The sequence below is a fragment of the Canis lupus genome, chromosome 21 (genome assembly GCF_048164855.1).
Source record: "Canis lupus baileyi chromosome 21, mCanLup2.hap1, whole genome shotgun sequence".
In the NCBI taxonomy this organism is placed as follows: domain Eukaryota; kingdom Metazoa; phylum Chordata; class Mammalia; order Carnivora; family Canidae; genus Canis; species Canis lupus.
The window spans coordinates 49,678,112-49,697,637 of NC_132858.1; the positions used below are offsets into that span (position 1 = coordinate 49,678,112).

The following is a 19,526-nucleotide window of genomic DNA, read 5'->3' on the forward strand; positions in this document are numbered from 1 at the left end:
GAATTTAACAAGGTCACTAAATAAATAAAAGGTTAATATATGAACACAAACTGTGTTTCTACATGCAAATAGAAAATAAAATTTTTTAAAAGATACTATTTACAGTAGCACCACAAAACATCAAATACCTAGGAATAAATCTAACAGAAAATGTAAAAGGCCTTTTTACTAAGTACTGCAACATGTCTAAGAGAAATTTAAAACAGCCTAAATAAAAGAAGAGATATTATTAGAAAATCCAATATTGTGTGGTGTCAATTCAGTCTCAAGTTGATCTGTGGATTCAGTGAAATCCCAATCAAAATTCTAAGAGGTATTTTTAATGTTACTTGACAAGCAATTCTAAATCGAGATAGAAATAGGAAAGGCCAAGAATAGGCAGGGAAATCTTAAAAAAAAAAAAAAAAAAGCAAAAAGACTTATGCTTCCAGATGCCATAATAAATATAAAGCTAAAGGAATTAAGATAGCATGCATTGGCTTAGAATAGACAAATAGCTAATTGAATAGATTAGAATAACAAATTGGGTACACGCATAACATCACTGTTTTATGACAATAGTGATACTGCAATGTAGTAAGGGAAGGATAGCCTGTTCAAAGTTTGGTGTTGAGTCAATGTGCTATCCATATTTTAAAAAATGAATCTTGAATGCAGTTTCATATCACACGCAAAAATCAATTCCCATAGATTGTAAATCTAGATATGAAACTTTAACAATAAGGTTTCTAATTCATAACATATGAGAACTCCTTTATGACCTTGTGGAAGCCAAAAAAAAAAAAAAGCTCTTATGCAGAATATGGAACGCATTAACCATAATGCAAAGGCTTGGTTAATTGGATGACATTGAAATTACAAATGTCTATTCATCAAAATTCTACATTAAGAGCAAGCCAAAGAGTGGAAAAATATATTGAACTATCTAGATACAAAGAACCAGTATCTAGAATGCACACACTACCTCTACAAATCAAGGAAAGGACAGACACTAACAGGTAAATGGACCAAAGACTTGAACAGGCACCTCACAAAGGAGGTTGTCCAAATGCCAATAAATATATAAAAAGATGTTCAGCTTCATTAGTCATCCAGGACTAAAAATTAAAAGTGCAGTGTGATACCATGGCTAACATAAAGGAAATGGACAAAAACTAATGCTGGTGAGGTATGGAACAAAAACTAATGCTGGTGAGGTATGGAACAAATAAGACTCACAATCCACATATGCTGGGGGTGGGTTGAGAGGGAGGAAGGGGAGAAAGAGCATCAGTTAGGAGGCAGTTGCAGAAGCTAGGTGGGAAATGATGAAGTTGGACCAGAATGGTGGCTTCTGGTGAACATGGAGAGAGGTATAGGTGTAGATGTAATTAGCCATTATGCTTCACTTTTGTCTAGTGGCTCCCTTCAATAACCCCCCCAGCTAACATGCACTTAAAATAGGGCTCTAGCATGTGAGAGGAACTTCAATTGGTGCAGGTAGCTCAGGACAGCTTCTAGCGCTGGGGCTGGCTAGGAGTCCAGAGTAGGTACCAGCAACCAAAACATTACTTTACAGTTAAGCAAACCACAAACCACTGCCCTGACAATTGGAGGGGTCAGATGTGGGCATAAACGCATAAGAGTCAAGCATGGGCTCACCATTTAGAGTATTCTTCTAGATGCCAAGTTCTAATAGGTTTTTACCAGTTCTCACATTTAATCACCCCAGGAACATCAGAAGTAGGTAAGAATGAGACTGTCAGAGAGATTGCCAAAACCCGACCAACCAAGCAGAGCAAGTGGACCAGGTTAGTCTACAAGCCTGATCCTCTAGAGATAAAGAGCCTGGCTAAGGCCCATGATCTGTAAGGACAATCGCTAGATGTTTACTGTAATCAGTGAGCCCTAACCGGTTTTAACCAAACTCTTGTTGGTTTAAACTAGAGTGTTAACGTCAGTCCTGATTGATTAGAAATTGAAAGGTAATTTAGCCAGAAGTTAAATTATACTTTTAGCCTGGACTTGGTGAACAGTTTCATGAACCCAAAATCACATTTATGGGGGAAAAAAAACATTAGTCAAAATGCAAAAGATGGGCACTGGTGGTGAGTATGAGACAAGCCCTAGCCAACAGTCCTGTCCCAGGTCTATAGTTTTTTAAAAGATTTTTTTAAGTTCCCTCATATAGACAACAATCATCTAAGCACCAAATCAGTTATTTTAGTTGATTAAACCAGGAGCTGAACACTTTTCTGAAAGGAACTCATGAATGGAATACCTACATAAAAACACAAGGGGTTCGACTCCAGTGGTACTGCCTCTGGTACCCAGGTGACACCTGAGACTCATGCACTGAACTTAGAGGCACCTAGTTTGATGTCAACTGGCTGAAGTATGTCTTATCTGTTAGCAACATTGAAAACTGAGGAAATAAGTAGAAGTGGAGGTTTTGAGAATGTAGTAAAACCCAATGGCTTTTAATTTCTCATGGAGAAATAGAGTGAGCTAAGGACTGGCTCAGCACATCCATTGGTGGGGTCAGAGTGTGCTAGAGCCAACTCATGTGGGCTCACAGAGGCCACTATGCACATCTCTTCCCAGCATTTAGTGAAGTTATCTGTGTAGGAGTATTTACACCAAGAAAACTTGCAAAAAATACAAATCAGAGACAGAATTGGGTAGTGCCTCTTTCACTGATCAAAATTTGTTAAGCTAATGTCATCCAATAGGGCTGATACCAAAATCAAAGGTGAGGCTGGAGTTAGTAAGAAACAGACCTAAGTGGATTTCCAAGCATAGTGACTTGAGAAGTGAAGAAATCAAGTACAGGTAAGTCAAAGAGGAGGATTTAGGAACCAAGGAAGACAAGGATAAGGGATGAGGGAGGGCCAGAGGAGAGACGCTTTGGGGAATTTAAGAGTAGTATGCATAGCCATACAAGATGCTTGCATTTATTTTAAAGAATGGGAAAAAAAAAAAAAAGCTAGTGGGGCTAAACCATAGAAACTCCAAATCCTGTGGGCTCTCTTTCCTTATTCATTTGTCAGAAATTCTGCTTCAGCAAGACCCATCATCTGACAATGATCCTGTCCTTTTAGGGGGCCTACAGCAGATCCCCATCTTTGCCTCCCTCATGCTTGCCTTGCAGGAAGTAATGCCTGTGCCCTAGGGACAAATCCCAACTCCTGTCAGGCTTTAATCTGTTTAGCTTTGTCAGCTTTTTTGGTGCTTTAGGTAATTAACCTGGAAAACAATTAATAAAGATATATGAACAAAAGCAAATATAGACAGCAGTATTTTTAATGTTAAAAAATATCAGGAGAAAATCAATAGAGTTCTTGTCATTTTATCAATGACTTTAATTTGCAGTTTTATTATAACTGTATTATTGTGTTAGGCTATTGATTTCATGTATTATGAAATTATTATTATGGCACTACCATGATTAATCAGCTAATCTCACATTTTCTGGGGTTTTGTTTGTTTTAAAGAGAATATATTTATGTTGAATAGTCTTCTGGTAAACACTTAGGCAGCTATTTATATCCATCTTTGGCTAAAGAACCATTATACTTAAAAGAGGCATTACTAGGTATGGGTATAACTTAGTGCATTTGTAAAGAGACATACAGACAGAAGCAAGACAGCACAAGTCCAGTGATTTACAGAGTGATTGAAAGGAGATGATATCATGCAGCCCACATACAACATGAAAAAACAGTTGTCAAAACCACTGGATGGTGCAAGGAAGAGGAGGGAGCCTGGCCCTAGTTGTTGGACCAGCTCTTTAGATATGGAGCCTATAGTGACCTGACTTTTCCTATGAGCACGTAAATGCCAAATCTGAGGCCACACAGCATATATACCCTTTTAAATAGTCACCTCTCTTGTCCTGGAAACATATAAAATACATACAATATAGCAAGATAAAATATATTTTAATATAAGTGAGGAAAATGAAATCAGAAAAATTTTTTAGTACAAAGATAAAGTTAGCATAGAAAATGAATGTTCAAAGTTTTATGCACCCTCTAGGAAAACATTAGGAATGAATGAGGAGAAAAGGGGTTCTAATCTCAGAGGAATGGCACACAGGTAGTCCTCAGCCTGGAAGACACAGTTGATATTTTTCATACAAATGCTGTTTTTGATTTGCAGCTAAGTTTATTTAGGATTTTTGCAGCCATCTATGTAAATACGATGTCTTCAATTTTCTTGTAACATTATAGAGTTTGTATCAAAGATGACTTATCCTCAGCAGATCATTTGGGTAGCTGTCTCTTTTTCTTAATCTATTTTTAAAGATTTTATTTATTTATTCATGAGAGGCAGAGATACCGGCAGAGGGAGAAGTAGGCTCCATGCAGGGAGCCTGATGTGGGACTTAATCCCAGGACTCCAGGATCATGCCCTGGGCTGAAGGCAGGCACTAAACTGCTGAGCCACCCAGGCACCCTCTTTTTTATAATCTTTAATTTCTTTGAACAGTTTATATTAGATAATCTATTCCCAGAAGTTTTAGTAAAAATTACTTGTAAAGTGACTTGGTGACAAAATGTTTGACTCCTAACTCAATTATATAATATTATTTATTCAGGTTTCCTGTTTCCTCTTGAATCTGTTTTAAAATTTTTCTAGAAAGTACCTATTATATATGTTTTCTATGTATTTCTATGAAGTTCATAAAAATATGTACAAAATGCACACAAATGAATGTTCTGACAATGATCCTGTCCTTGTCAGAGGCTATATGCTATGTGTAAATGATTTTTATGTCTCTTTTTATTAATCTGATGCCATGATTTTATTCATCTAAAAGTCCCTGAAAATTCGTGGCTGGTAAAATCTCCAAGTCTTTATTATTTGAAAATGTTTTTATTTTTACTTCAACCTTGAATGAGAGTTTAATAGGTATAAAACTCTACATTGATGGTTATTTTTCCTTCAGCACTTTGAACTATAACTGGACGCCAAACACCAATATCCCAAACTATGATCTACTTTACAGCAGTCTACCATGCAATAGCGTGCACACACACACACACACACACATGCGTGCACACACATGCATGCATGCATGCACACATGAGAGGTGCCACAGTCAAATATGGAAATATTCCATTCTATCTTGCAGATTCATGGTGTGCATTTGTATAATTAAAACCCCTACATCACCTGCCAGTAAAGAACTATTCCCGCTGTTTAGCCCAGTGCTTCTTATTAGAGCTTTCTCTCTTTTTTCTTTTATTTTTGAGGGGCAGGCAGTGGAACGCTCACCATCCTATGGCAACCAGTTCAGGAGATACTACAGTACACTGAATTAAATACTATCAACAAATAACTCCACATACATATTCAGAGAGTCTCATCCTGCTATTACTTACCCTACTTTTTTTGTGTTAGGTTCCTATTACTATGCAACAAATTATCACAAATTTATCAACTTAAAACCACAGCTATTTAATATCTCACAGTCCTATAAGTCAGAAGTCTGGGCTCAGCCTAACTGGGATCTCTGCTCAAAGTCTGAGAGGCTGAGATGAAGGTGTTAGCGGACCTGTGTCTTCATCTAGGCTTGTCTAGAGGAAAGATTGTTCATAAGATCATGAGGGTTGTTGGCAGAATTCAGATCTCTGCTGGTTGTTGGCTGAAGACCACTCTCAGCTACCAGGGGCTGTTCTCTGGTCCTTGCCATGTGGCTCTTTCCATCATCGAAGCCAGTAATGAAGATTCTCCCTTGCATCGAATCCCTGTCATGCTTTTCATCTCTCTGACTTCAAAAAGTGACCAGTCCTTTTTAAAGGTCTCACCTGATTGAGTCAGGCCCACCCCGATTATCTTCTTTTGTATTAATTCAAAGTCCATTGATTGGTAATGTAATCATGGATGTGACATCCATCATGTTCACAAGTCCCACCTACACTGTGGAGGTGATAATATGGGATGAGTGGGGAAAGGAGAATCTGGAGGGGGTCATCTCAGAATTCTTCCTACCTCATTTATTATTCATCTTTAACAGCCAGTGAGTATCCACATCGTGTATCCAAATGAAGAGTTTCACTTTGCTTTTATTTCAGAGAAGTCCACTGTAGTGTAATCCTTAGGTTTTCTGTAGAACAATAGTGTGGCTTGGGCACTGACGTTTCAGTCTAGTGTTCATAGAATATTTTGGCTCACCCACAAGCTTGGATTGTATTTCACTTTTGCACCATTGGTGTCTCATATGGAGTGGAATTACTTCAAGAAGTAGCCAGCCATTAATCACCTCATTTATTGATGTGTTCAATGCAAAGGTAATATGTGGCTTCTGCATGCAAAAAGCTTTACTAAAAACAGATAGTACATGTGCACTCTTATCAACCAACCAACCACAAGAAAATAGACTATAGAGGGGATATTGAAGCAGAAGAAAGAATCACTGCCTTGGTTGGTGGTTCCCAAAGTCAGAAGAGGATTCACAGAATAGACTTTATGTGAATGGGGTTTTAGAGCATGAGTAGGAGGTTGGCATGGTAAGGAAGTTGGGAAGGAACAACTTCCAGGCAAATAGTAAGTCTTGAAAATATATGAAAGAAAATGAGGTCTTCAGGTAACAAGTATGTTAAAGGGACTTGGAAAGGTTGGCAAGAGCTGGATACTTCACTAGGAAATTTAGATTTTTATCCTGTAAATGAGAAGAAAAAGGAAGTTGTTATGCAGGAGAATGAAATGATCAGACCTGTGTTTCAGAGACAAACCTTTACTGGCAAGCATGAACGAGAAGCTGAAGTCAGGGAGACAGTGGCTGTGCCTAGGCCAGTGCAGCCAGTGAAGAGGGAGAATGGAGAGTCAGTAAGAAAGTTGAGATTCTGAATGACTGGATAGGGGCGTCTGCAGGTGAGAGAGCAGTCAGGGTGGCCCCAGGTGCGCAGGTGAGGAACCACATCAGTGAAGATGACAATTTACCAACAAAGCATGTGCAGCTGCTGAAGATGAAAGAGGAGCTCTTTTCTTTTTCCTCTGTTAAGGGTACCATAAAGTAGGGACAGAAAGCTTAGTTAAGTTGCTTATGATCACACAGCAAATTTTAGTCTTTGTTTCCAATCTAGTAATCTAATCCTGTTTCTTCTTTATAGGAGTTTAAGGGCATCATCTCCAGGAACAAAAGATTAGAGATATAGATGCAGATAAGATTATGGGTATAGATACAGATATAGATAGAATACATGTGCATATAATATATACTTTTTCATTTTATATATTTTATGTGTAATATGTAATCATATTCACATTACATATTTGTATGCACACACATACAGATCTTGCTTCCCACTCAACCAAGCCGCAAGTAAATCTTGGCCGAATTTTGCCATAGCGGTACCTACAATTAAAATTAATAATACTCTATTCTGAAGCTGAAGATTCTTAGAAGCTCGTATGGAGTTACTTGAGGCTCTGCCAAAATTTAGTTCATTTGCTCTTAGGCATACGAAGAAATGGAAACTTTCTATATATCACAAATTTGCAAGAGCAAAACAGATTCCCTGCAGTTACAAGGCTCATGTCCCAGCAGAATTATCTCTAGCACTTCCTTCCTAGCACAGAGTCAAGCCACACATCGCTTAAAGGGGCGGGTCTTCCCCTACACTTAGACTCCTGGGGCACCACTTCTTAGTATAAAACCCTGTGATGTTGCTAGGGGAGACAAAAAAGTTCCTCTTGATTCAATTATTGCTCTACTGGTGGAGTTTTTCTATCCTTGACTTTAGGCAGCCCTGCTTTCAAGGGCCCTTTTTAAACTTAAAGAATAGTGCCACCACCTGGATTGAAAGCCATGTACCATGCAAGATTCCAAGGAAGAGTAGCTGCAGTTTGCATGCTCCATTTACTTTTTTCCTGCTCTCCTCCTCCTTGAAGAACTTCTGTACAAGAAGCAGCAGACCTGGTCCATTTAAGTTTCATTAGCAATGAATAATAGTGTTGGCTGAGTGATTCGAGGCAGCCTTTTGTGAACAGAGCTGGTGTCTTATTTCCCCATCATGCCCCACTGCAATAGAGGAAAGCCAAACCAGATGCCCCTTCTAACTGACCTGCTTCACCAGACCATGAATTCTATAATCTTGGCTTCTAGCTGGTGTCCCTGCCTTTCTCCTGGATAACCTCCTACTTCTTCAAAAGCAAAGTTAACCATCCTTACCACTCTTCAGTTCTCAACCTTTCCCAACTTGCGTAAGTTTATAAATAAAACACTACTTCTGCTACCAAAGACTGGGGTCATCTTTTCTCATACTCTAAACACCCAAGTGAAAAATACTTTCCAAATCATGTGGAACGTGTCTCTTAAATTTCTGACAACTATTTCCTCATTTTTTATTATCCTATCATCCTCACTTTGATATCTATGTCATCTTAGCTACATTGAGGCAATAATGAATCCTGTTATTCACTTGGACGTGACCAGTAAAGACCTTTCTATCTGTGGTAACATATTCCCTTTCTACCCAAGACCTACTATTCTTATGAATTATCATGCTCCATATAAATGACCTATCAGACGTCCTAGTTTCCTTAACCTTCTTACTTTCCTTGACCTGCATTTCCATTCATCACCAGCCACCCATTCCAATGTTTACACCCTGGATCTTGTTAAAATATCACAAGGTCTCCAGGTCTCTCTTTACAGTCAACTGTCCTTCCCTACCCAACCCTTTATTTCCATTACCCTGTTCTCTGATTACTTTGGGACATCCAGTCGTTCAGCCCCTCTCCATTCCTAACTATCAGTCCTCCCACGTACTCTCAATCCTGGGATTCCAATCTTGGAAATTTTTGGCCTCTTTCTCTCACACATGCCATGGCTCTCACTGACATTTAGCCAGGCAACGAATCTGTCACCCTCTCCTCCTTCCCTGCTAGGCTTTCTCCCCATATCTCACTTGTCTCACCTGACCTGCCCATCCTCAGGTCTGACATATATATATGGGCTACCTCCTCAGCACTACTACATTCCTCAAATGCAAGACGTCAGGGTATCTGTTGTTTGCATGATTCAGATCCTTCAGTTGCTCCCAGATGCCTTTAGAATAAGTCCAGCCTCTGGCCAGGAAGCTGTTTATGATCTGGATCCTACTTCTCTATCTGGTTGTATCTCACAACATGACCCCCACTAGGACCCAGACATACTAAGCCACCCACAGTCCCCAAAGAGACCTGTACATTCTGTGAATTTCAATCCCTTGCCCATGCCACTCTCTCTCCCTGGGACATTCTTCCCACATCTTCTTGACCTGGCAGATGTCTGCTTATGTGTTCAGATTCAGTTAAAACTTCACATCCTCTGGGAAGTCATCTCTACTTGTCCATCAGGCTCCTCCCCATCATCATGGCTCTTCTTTCTATTCATCCATCAGGATGAGCCTTTGGGGATCCTCACTCTAGCACTTCCTATCTTATGGTGGTCTACTTTCAGTGTAAACATTGTGACTCTTAAAGTTAGAGATCTATGGCCCCAGGACTTAAGGGTGATGCCATGCCATCAGGACCTAGCTCAGAGCCAGTGCTCTGCAAGTGTTTATGAGTAAGTGTATAACATTCCCCTTCTTCTGAGTCATTGGTTCCTTTATTAGTGACACTCCTAATTTCTGCCTCAATTGCCCACTGTAGAACTGCTGCCAGTTTACATAATTGCCAACTAAATATTCCTGTTAGTTAGCTACTCTTTTTATTTCAATGAGTTCAATTCATGGAAGTTCTTTTTATAAAAGATCTGCCTCATATTTTTTTTTCTGAGGCAAAATGGAACATAATAAATACAGTATCTTCTTTCTACATAAATAGCCTATTGAGTAATGGTGCAAACCAAAATAAATAAATCCCCCCACCGATTGCAACAGCAGTCCTAACATCTCTCTGGAAAACTGAAGATGGCAGGCCTACATCAGTGGTTCTCAACAAGGGTGATTTTGTTCCTCCGGGGACATTGGGGAATGTCTGGGGACATTTTTAGTTTTCATAACTAGGTGTTATTGGCACCTGTTGGGCATAGAGGCTCACTACCATGCACTGTTATTATTAAGAATGCCAAGACCAAAATAAAAAATTATTAAACTAGGGATTGAAGAATAGGTTATGAATTACTGGACTAAATATTTAAGCCACAGAAAAAGATTTAGATTTGATCTAAGGAATATTTTCCTAACAATGAGATTATTTGAAGTTAAAATGGATTATTATTGAGAGAACTATGGCTCTTCACTCTGGGTGCACAGAAAAGTAAACTGGGAAGCTTGAAACACTACCAGTGCCCAGTTCTACCCCCAAGGAAATCTAATTTAAGTAGTTAAAAATGGGATCCAGTTATGGATATTTTTGTGAAAGCTCCCCAGATTATTCGAATGAGAGCCAGAACTGAGTACCAATGGCGCAAAGCAAAAAATAAGAGTTCCAACAACCTGTGCTTAAGCAAAATGTTTACTTTGTGTTTGAAAGCTTACTTTTGTGTCAAGTTTACTTTTAACCAAAAAGAGGTTTGATGCTGTAGGAGTGCTGCATGTATCACTCCAGCTTACATCCAGGTGTTGGACCTGGGACAGCTTTCTTCCTGTGCTTGCCGCCCAAAGGTACAAGATCTGACAATTATTACCTAAGTACAGACAGGAAAGGGAATCTGATGTTCTAATGGAAAGATGACCTGTGGAATTTTACTTCTCTGACCTTAGGGACACCAGGAGTTCCTTCGTTTAGGATAATCTCATGTTTAGGCAGAGATAAGGAGCCATTTATGTATTGGTTGGTCCAAGTATGTTTGTAGATTCACAATTCTCCAGGGAGCTCCACCAGTGTAATTTGAAAACGGACCCCCATAGGTAGAGGGCAGGGAGAGGCAAAGAAAGAGGCTTGTCACTCCAGTTTGGTAGGTAGCAGTTTTAACAATAACAAAGGGAACTTATAGGTGAGGCTTGTCATGGGCAACAGCAAGATGAATGGAGCCCCACACCCGCCCTCTAAATCTTAAAAGGTTCTGAAGAGGCCCTAATTGGGTTTAATCACATTTACCATGCAGCTATTTTCAACATCATATCACCATCTCAAGGCTATGTCTTTGGAGCAGCCTCTGGGAATGAGAAAGGCAAACAAACCCACATTCCAAGGATGGGGGTGGGGAGACTCTGAGTGTCTGGGTCCAGCTCACAGGTAAATAGGTGTTTTGTTTTGTTTTAAAGATTTATCTATTTTATTTATTTTAGAGATAGAGAATGGGAAAAGGCAGAAGGAGAAGAAGAGAGAACCTCAAGCAGACTCCTGGCTCAGCATGGTGCCCAACATGGGGCTCAATCCTAGGACCCTGAGACCATGACCTGAACCAAAACCAAGAGTCAGACATTTAACCAATTGAGTAATCCAGGCACCATTCAATCTGTGATCTTTTTATTGCATTCCCCAACAATGTTACACTTGCTCTTAGATGCCCACGAGCAGAAGAGGATGAAGTGGGAAATGGCCAGACTTTAGACCCTAAGAATGTTCAGGATTAGCTCCTTCATTTGCCACATTGGTTTTCTTTCACAGGTGAATTAGGATTAAAAAAAAAAAAAAAAAAAAAAAAAAAAGATAAAATTCCCAAAACAGAGAAGGCTTGGGGCAACAATGCATCTTTTCAAAAAAAATATTTTGCAGATACAGTTCAAAACTTTCTCTTTTGGCCAATAATTAGGCCATTTCTTTGGGTAGAAAGATAGAGGGAGATTTAACAGTAGGACTATAGATTTGTCTGTGCTTTAGGCATTTGAACCAGGCCTTATAGATTACTACAAATAGTTGTAGAGTTATTGGTCCTTATGGACCAGCTGAAAGGAGGTAGTAAATTTGAAAAAAGTACAATAATTAGAAAGTCAAAAGGTGAAGGAGATAAGACAGATGATCCCCAGCTTATAATGGTTGGACTTAACAATTTTTGACTTCATGATGGCACGAAAGGTGATATCCATTCAATAGAGACTGCAGTTCAGCTTTTTGGTTTTGATCTTTTCTTGGGCTAGGGATGTGTGTGTGATACTGTCCAATGATGCTCAGTCTATCTGGTGATGCCAGAGCTCCCAACCATCCGTGTGACCATGAGGGCCAACAACTGGTACCCCTTACAACCATTCTGTGGCTATACAATCATTCTGTTTTCACTTTCAGTACAGCATTTAATAGATTATGTGAGATACTCAAACCTTTATTATAAAAAGATTTGTTTTAGATGATTCTGTCCAACCATAGACTAATGTGTTTTGAGCAGGTATAAGGCAGGCTAGGCTAAGCTATGATGTTCAGGAGGTTAGATGAATGTATTTTCAACTTACAATTTTTTAACTTACAATGGATTTATCAGGATGTAACTTAATTGTAAGTTAAGGAGGATCTGTAGTGGATGTGGCAGGTAGAGTCTGGATAGAGCGGAACTGGAAGGAAAGAATACAGTTTAATTTCACATGGCATGAGCCTTCTTTTCCCATTCTACAATTGAAGATGCTGAGCTTGGGGTGGGGAGTTGTGAATGAGACTCAAGAATTTGGATATGCAGAGCTAAAAATAAGAGCTAAGTTCCATGTCACTCCAAAGGTTCTTCAGGGGTCAGGTCAGCAGAAGCTTCCAGGAGAAACACCCTGGCTCACTGGTACATTAGCTTGCTCACGAGTAGATAGATGTTTACTTTTCCAGAGCTGCTCACTGGTTCTTAAAGAGCCTCAGTAGCTGGGGCTTTACACGAACTCCAATAACTGTGGAATGGAAGTGAGAGCCTAGTGGGGAGAGTGTGATGCCTGGAGTCCAGGAGTGGATACGTGAAGAGAGGCTGAGAAGGAAATCTTTGTGGAGGAAGGGAAGAACTCAGGCATTGCTACTGAGTTTCAGAGTGAGTTTGCTAAGTTGACTTTGGTGTCCAGTGTAGGCTGCTATAACCAGAAATACTCTTGTTTTAATAAAGGTGATTACGTTTTTCGTTATGAAAATAATACATGCTCATTAGAGAAATGTGGGGAACAATCCTACTTGACAAGACAACTACTATTAAAACTGATTGTAATTCTTTCCAGTTTTTAAATTCATATAATTCATATTCTTGTGATCACGAATTAAATATTAAGAACAGGATGCTCTTATCACTTAGCATTGTAAAACAAGCATTTTATATCTTTTGTTTAACATGTTATAATATTGTAATTATATATGTAACTCAAATATAAATTATTATAATTTAGAAAATTATAAACTATTCTATCATATGCATTTACTACAATGTACCTGAGCTATTGTTGAGCATTTAAGTTAGGATATTTATAACAGTACACTTCAGAGTGGAATTACTGGATCAAAGATATAGGGGTTTTGAGGACCTGAGACAGTTGGTGGGACTGTATTCTTGCTAACATAGGCCTTCTTAGAGAAGTACCTGTCCCTGGTTTGATCCTCCAGCTTAGCCTGTCCATAAATTCTGTTGTTAGTACCAGGAATGACTGGTTCTTAGGAATTGTGCAGAATCAAACTATACTAATGTGTAATGAAAATTAGAAGCACTACATGGAGGTATGGAAACCATTCGTGCTATTTGCCAAATATTTCTGCTGTCCACCTCCCAGACACACTATAGGATCATATTTTCTTGTCCCAGGGGTTGGCTGAGACATGTGTCTAGTCCTGATGAGGAGTTAGATTGGAAGCAAACACTTTTTTGCAGGGGGGAAGACCCTCCAGAGTTCTCTTTCCTCTGTCACTATGCCTGGCAACTTTTGAAAGAATGTCTGCTCCATCAGCCTGGTTCTTTGACTAACTAATGAGCAGAGAGCCCTCTGCCCGCCCTCAATGGCAGTGTGAGCAAGGAACAAAACTTTACCATCAGAAGTCACTGAGACTTGGAATTTGGCCATTACTGCAGCATGACTTAGCCTGTTGTCATGATACAGAGGAGATTTTAATGCTGCCAAATTTAACATGTTTAATGTCTGCAATGAGAAATCAGCTAAAGTTAAAAGACTGCTATTAAGAAATTAATCACAATAAAAGGAAATAATTATATATTTCAGATGCTCTACAACCCTTGAATAAGGGTACTGTGATGTTCAATATGATTAACACTCCCTTCTCTCAGTTGGAGCTAGACAATGCCAACATGTACCTCCTTCTCCTTTTCTTTCTATTTATTAACTTTTTATTTTAATTCCAATATGGTGAATATGCAGTGTTATGTTAGTTTTGGGTGTACAAAATACAGTGATTCAACAATTCCATAGATCACTTCGTAGTCATCATGGTAAATGTACTCTTTAATCCCCATCACCTATTTCTGCCATCCTCCCCCCACCTCCCGTCTAATAACCATAGTTTGTTCTCCGTAATTAAGAATCTGTTTCTTGGTTTGTCTCTCGCTTTTCTTTCCCCTTTGCTCATTTGTTTTGTTCTTAAATGCCACATATGAGTGAAATCATAGGGCATTTTCTTTCTATGACTTATTTCAATTACACTCTTTAGCTCCATCCACGTCATTGCAAATGGCAAGATTTCGTTCTTTTTTATGGCTGAATTAGATATATGCCACATCTTCTTCATCCATTCATCTACTGGTGGACACATGGGCTGCTTCCATAATTTGGCTATTGTAAATAATGCTGCAATAAACATAGCATATATCATCTTGAATTAGTGTTTTTTATTTTTATTTTTTTGCATAATACACAGTAGTGCCATTACAGGATTGTAGGGTAGCACTATTTTTAACTTTTTGAGGAGCATCCAAAGTGTTTTCTACAATGGCTCCACCAGTTTGCATTCTCACTAGAACCAGGTGGTAAGGGTTCCTTTTTCTCCACATCTTTGTCAACATTTGTTTCTTGTGTTGTTGATTTTAGACATTCTGGTAAGTGCGAGGTAATAGCTCATTGAGTTGATTTGTGTTTCCCTGATGATGAGTGGTGTTGAGCATCTTTTTATTTGTCTGTTGGCCATCTGGATGTCTCCTTTGGAGAAATATCTGTCCCTGCTTTCTGCCTATTTTTAAATTGGATTATCTGTTTTTGGGGTGTTGAGTTTCACAAGTTCTTTATATATTTTGGATGCTAACCCTTTACTGGAGATGTCATTTGCAAATATCTTCTCCCATTCCATAGATTGCCTTTTAATTTTGTTGATTCATTGTGCAGAAGCTTTTTATTTTGGTATAGTCCTGATAGTTTATTTTTGCTTTTATCTCCCTTGCCTCAGAGGTAATATCTAGAAAAATGTTGCTGTAGTTGATGTCAGAGAAATTACTGGCTGTGCCCTATTCCAGGATTTTTATGGTTTCAGGCCTCACATTTAGATCTTTCCTCCATGTTGAATCTATTTCTGTGCAAGGTGTAGGAAGGTGGTCCTGTTTCATTTTTTTGCATGTTGCTGTCCAATTTTCACAACACTATCTGCTGAAGAGACTTTTTCCCATTGCATATTCTTTCCTCCTTTGTCAAAGATTAATTGACCATACAATTGTGCATTTATTTCTGGGTTTTCTGTTCTGTTCCATTGATCTATGTGTCTATTTTTGTTCCATTACCACACTGTTTTGATTACTACAGCTTTGTAATATAAAGTCTAGAATTGTGAAATCTGCAGTTTCTTTTTCAAGATTTCTGTGGCTATTCATGGTATTTTGTGATTCCATACAAATGTTAGAATTGTTTGTTCTAGTTCTCTGAAAAATGCTGTCAATATTTTGATAGAGATTGTATTAAATCTGTAGCTTGCTTTGGATAATACAGACAGTTTAACAATATTTGTTCTTCCACCCATACACATGGAATGTCTTTCCATTCCTTTGTGCCTTCCTCAGTTTCTTTCATTAATATTTTATAGTTTTTAGACTACTGATCTTTCATCTCTATGGTTAAGTCTATTTCTAGTTCCTTTTATTAATTTTGGTGCAATTATAAATGGATTGTTTTATTAATTCCTTTTTCTGCTGCTTCATTATCAGTATATATAAATGTACCATATTTCTGTTCATTGGCTTTGTATCCTGTGACTTTATTGGATTCATTTATCAGTTCTGGCAGTTATTTTGGTAGTCTTTTGGGTTTCTATATAGAACAGCATGTCATCTGCAAATAATGAAAGTTTGACTTCTTCTTTACCAACTTGGATGCATTTTATTCCTTTTTCTTGTCTGGTGGCTGTGGCTCGGACTCCAGTACTATGTTGAATAAAAGTGATGAGACTGGATGTCTTTGTCTTGTTCCTGACTGTAGGGGAAAAGCTGTTTTTCTCCACTGAGTATGATGTTCGCTGAGAGTTTTTCATACATGGCCTTCATTATGTTGAGGTATATTTCCTCTCATCCTACTTTGTTGAGGGATCTTATCATTAATGGGTATTGTATTTTGTCAAATGTTTTTCTACATCTATTGAAATTATCATATGGTTTTTTATCCTTTCTCTTATTGATGTGAAAAACATGCTGATTGATTTGATAACATCGAATCACCTTTGCATCCTGGGAATAAATCCGTCTTGATTGTGCTGAATGATTTTTTTAATGTATTGTTGAATTCAGTTTGCTAGTTTTTTGTTGAGGATTTTTGCATCTATATTCATCAGAAATATTGGCTTATAGTTCTCCCTTTTTGTTGTCTTTATATGGTTTTGGTATGAGGGTAATACTGGCCTCATAGAATGAATTTGGAAGTTTTCCTTCCTCTTCTACCTTTTTGACATAGTTTAAGAGGAAAAGGTATCAACTCTTCTTTAAATGTTTGGTGGAATTCTCCTCTGAAGCCATCTGGTACTGGACTTTTGTTTGTTGGGAGTTTTTTGATTACTGATTAAATTTCCTTGCTAGTAATTGGTCTGTTCAAATTTCCAGTTTTTCCAGCTTTAGTAGGATGTTTCTAGGAATTTATCAATTTCTTCCAGGTTTGTTGACATAAAATTTTTCATAATATTCTCTTTCAATTGTTTATATTTCTGTGGTGTTGGCTGTTATTTCTCTTCTTCCATTTGTGATTTTGTTTGAGTCCTTTTTCTCTCTCTTTCTCTTTTTGATTAATTTGGCTAGAAGTTTATCCATTTTATTGTTATGGGGTTTTTTCTCCCCAAAGAATCAGCTCCTGATTTCATTGATCTGTTCTGTTGTTTTTTACTTTCTATACCATTTCTTTCTGCTCTAATCATTATTTTTTTCCTTCTGCTGGTTTTGAGTTTTGTTTGTTCTTCTTTTGCTAGCTCCTTTAGGCATAAGGTTAGGTTGTTTGTTCATTTTCTACACTTTTCATTGTTGGCTTTGCCAACTTTTGATGGTTACAGTCTTTCTTTAATTATTGCTGCCTTTATTTTAAAGTCATACAGTATGCTATTTTTAAAAATGAACAATTTAGAATCAAATGAAAAAGATCTGCTTTGTCTCCTCCTTACTAGCCTACCTCTTAAGGTTGCGTTTGGAGTACTCCTCCAGGCATTCTCTCTCTCTCTCTCTTTTTTTTTTTTTTTAAGGCATTTTCTTTACAGTTCCAGGTACAAATGAAATCCCACTCTCCACATTCTTATATATCGTGCTCTTTAAAAAAAAAAAAAAAAAGATTTTATTTATTTATTCATGAGAGACACAGAGAGAGAGAGAGTCAGAGACACAGGCAGAGGGAGAAGCAGGTTCCATGCAGGGAGCCCGATGCAGGAGTCGATCCTGGGTCTCCAGGATCACGCCCTGGGCTGAAGGCAGGCACTAAACCGCTGAGCCACCCAGGGATCCCCATCTTGCTCTTTTATTTTATTTTTCAAATATCTACTCATGTTGGTACATATTTACCTGTTTCTTTTTTATGGCAGCAGAGTTTTCTATTTCAAAGATTTACTATCCTTAATTTAACTGGTTGCTATCTTTAGCAGATATTTTTGGTGTTTCTAGTCTTTTGAGCAAGTGTGCAAATTAATCCCAGGGTGAAATTTCTAAAATTGGAATTGGAATTCTGACTTGCAGGGAATTTGCAGCTTAAATATCAATAAATATTGCCAATTCTCTTCCCAATGTTTAAATCAATTGAATGGGATTGTACATCAATACAGTGGGTGAGAGTTCTTTTTCCACTCTCAAGAACACAGGGTACTATGAAACGTTTTTAAATCTTTGCCATTACAATCACGAAAAAGAGATATTTTGTTATGGTTTAAAGTGCATTTCGTTAATTATAGGTGGAGTTAGTGCTTATTCTTTCTTTAAATGTGTTCTTTTCTTTAAACCTTTAGTATAGTGAGGCCTAAGTTGATTTTTCCTCTTTAAGGTGAATTGTTTTTAATTATTTGAAACTCAGAGAAAGCCTTATTTTTAACCATCAAAAAAGTACCTCAATGTTGTTATTATTCATTTACTGAACAAACAGGGCTCACAGGATTTCTAAGACCTCAATATATATGTTGTCACTGGGATGTTTTATAATAACTTCATCCAAGATAGATGGGCTGGGAATTGGCCAGCCCTTGAACCTCTCAGTTAATTGATGTGACATATTATTTCATTGCAGCAATTCAGCTTTGTGTCCTTGCCCACTGATGTTCTGGAAATCGAGGTGAAGGACAAGTTTGCTAAGAGTCGCCCCATCATCAAGCGCTTCTTGGGAAAGCTGTCGATGCCCGTACAAAGACTCCTGGAAAGACACGCCATAGGGTAAACCTGTGACTGAGACCTCAATATCACTAAGGCTTCAGCGAGCAGGCCAAGAGAAGCCTGTAAGCTGCAACAATATAGTCTCATGGAGACTCAAACTAAAATGGTGGTATTGAATCTCCTTGGCTTCCTCATTAATTATGTTGCTTGAGCCACAGCATTCAATTAAGCAAATCCTTCCCTTTCTTCTTGTTTGTGTACTACTGGTTAGTTATGGAAGACAGTAGAAAATCCTAAGACAATATTGAAAGAAGCCCTTAGAAGCACATTTTTCTATACAGGTAGAAATTAAAATGTGTATTAGTATGAAGAATATTATTTCTGCTTGTGTGTAGGATTTAATCATTTTGGATGTTTCTATAACAAGATTAAATGCTGGGTTACTAGAGTAGAGAGACTTAGAATACGCTAGTATTTGTAGAAAAAGCTAGATAATATGTATGAAGTTTTAAAAGCATGAATTCTCAGGGACAACAGCAATTTTGTTCTTTGTAGGAATCAGCTGTGTATAAGAATGTTTCTGTTTGTATCTTTTACATTCAGGTCCTCTCATGATTCTCCTTAAAATGGACTTTCACCAGATGAAATAGTTATATATAGTATATATTTCCTTAGTTAACAGCAACTATATTTGATAATGCTAGGCCTAGCTCTCTGGCCACACATGTATGCAATGCTGTGCTATGCTATACAATGTAACCCTTAGAATGATATCGAAGGAATGAGGAGAACTTGCAGAATTTCTAAGTGTCTCCATTTAAAGCTTTTGTGATTTCAGAACTTTGAAATTGCTAATGATTATCATCAGGACATATAATTAGAACCTTATAGCATGTGTGCAGCTTTGTGCATACTGACATGCCATTAACTTTCAAGACAAAGGGAGAGACATTGATGG

The 19,526-nt window shown here is 38.0% G+C and overlaps 1 protein-coding gene across 6 annotated transcripts in view; it reads left to right on the top strand.

The window, feature by feature from the left end:
- Nucleotides 1-19,526, top strand: part of HECW1 (HECT, C2 and WW domain containing E3 ubiquitin protein ligase 1) — a 441,224-nt gene that overhangs the window by 306,588 nt on the left and 115,110 nt on the right. For all 6 annotated transcript variants that reach the window (XM_072791661.1, XM_072791659.1, XM_072791663.1 and 3 more), the window contains one exon: nt 18,486-18,628. In XM_072791661.1, the coding sequence (XP_072647762.1) occupies nt 18,486-18,628 (143 nt within the window). The remainder of the gene's footprint in view (nt 1-18,485; nt 18,629-19,526) is intronic.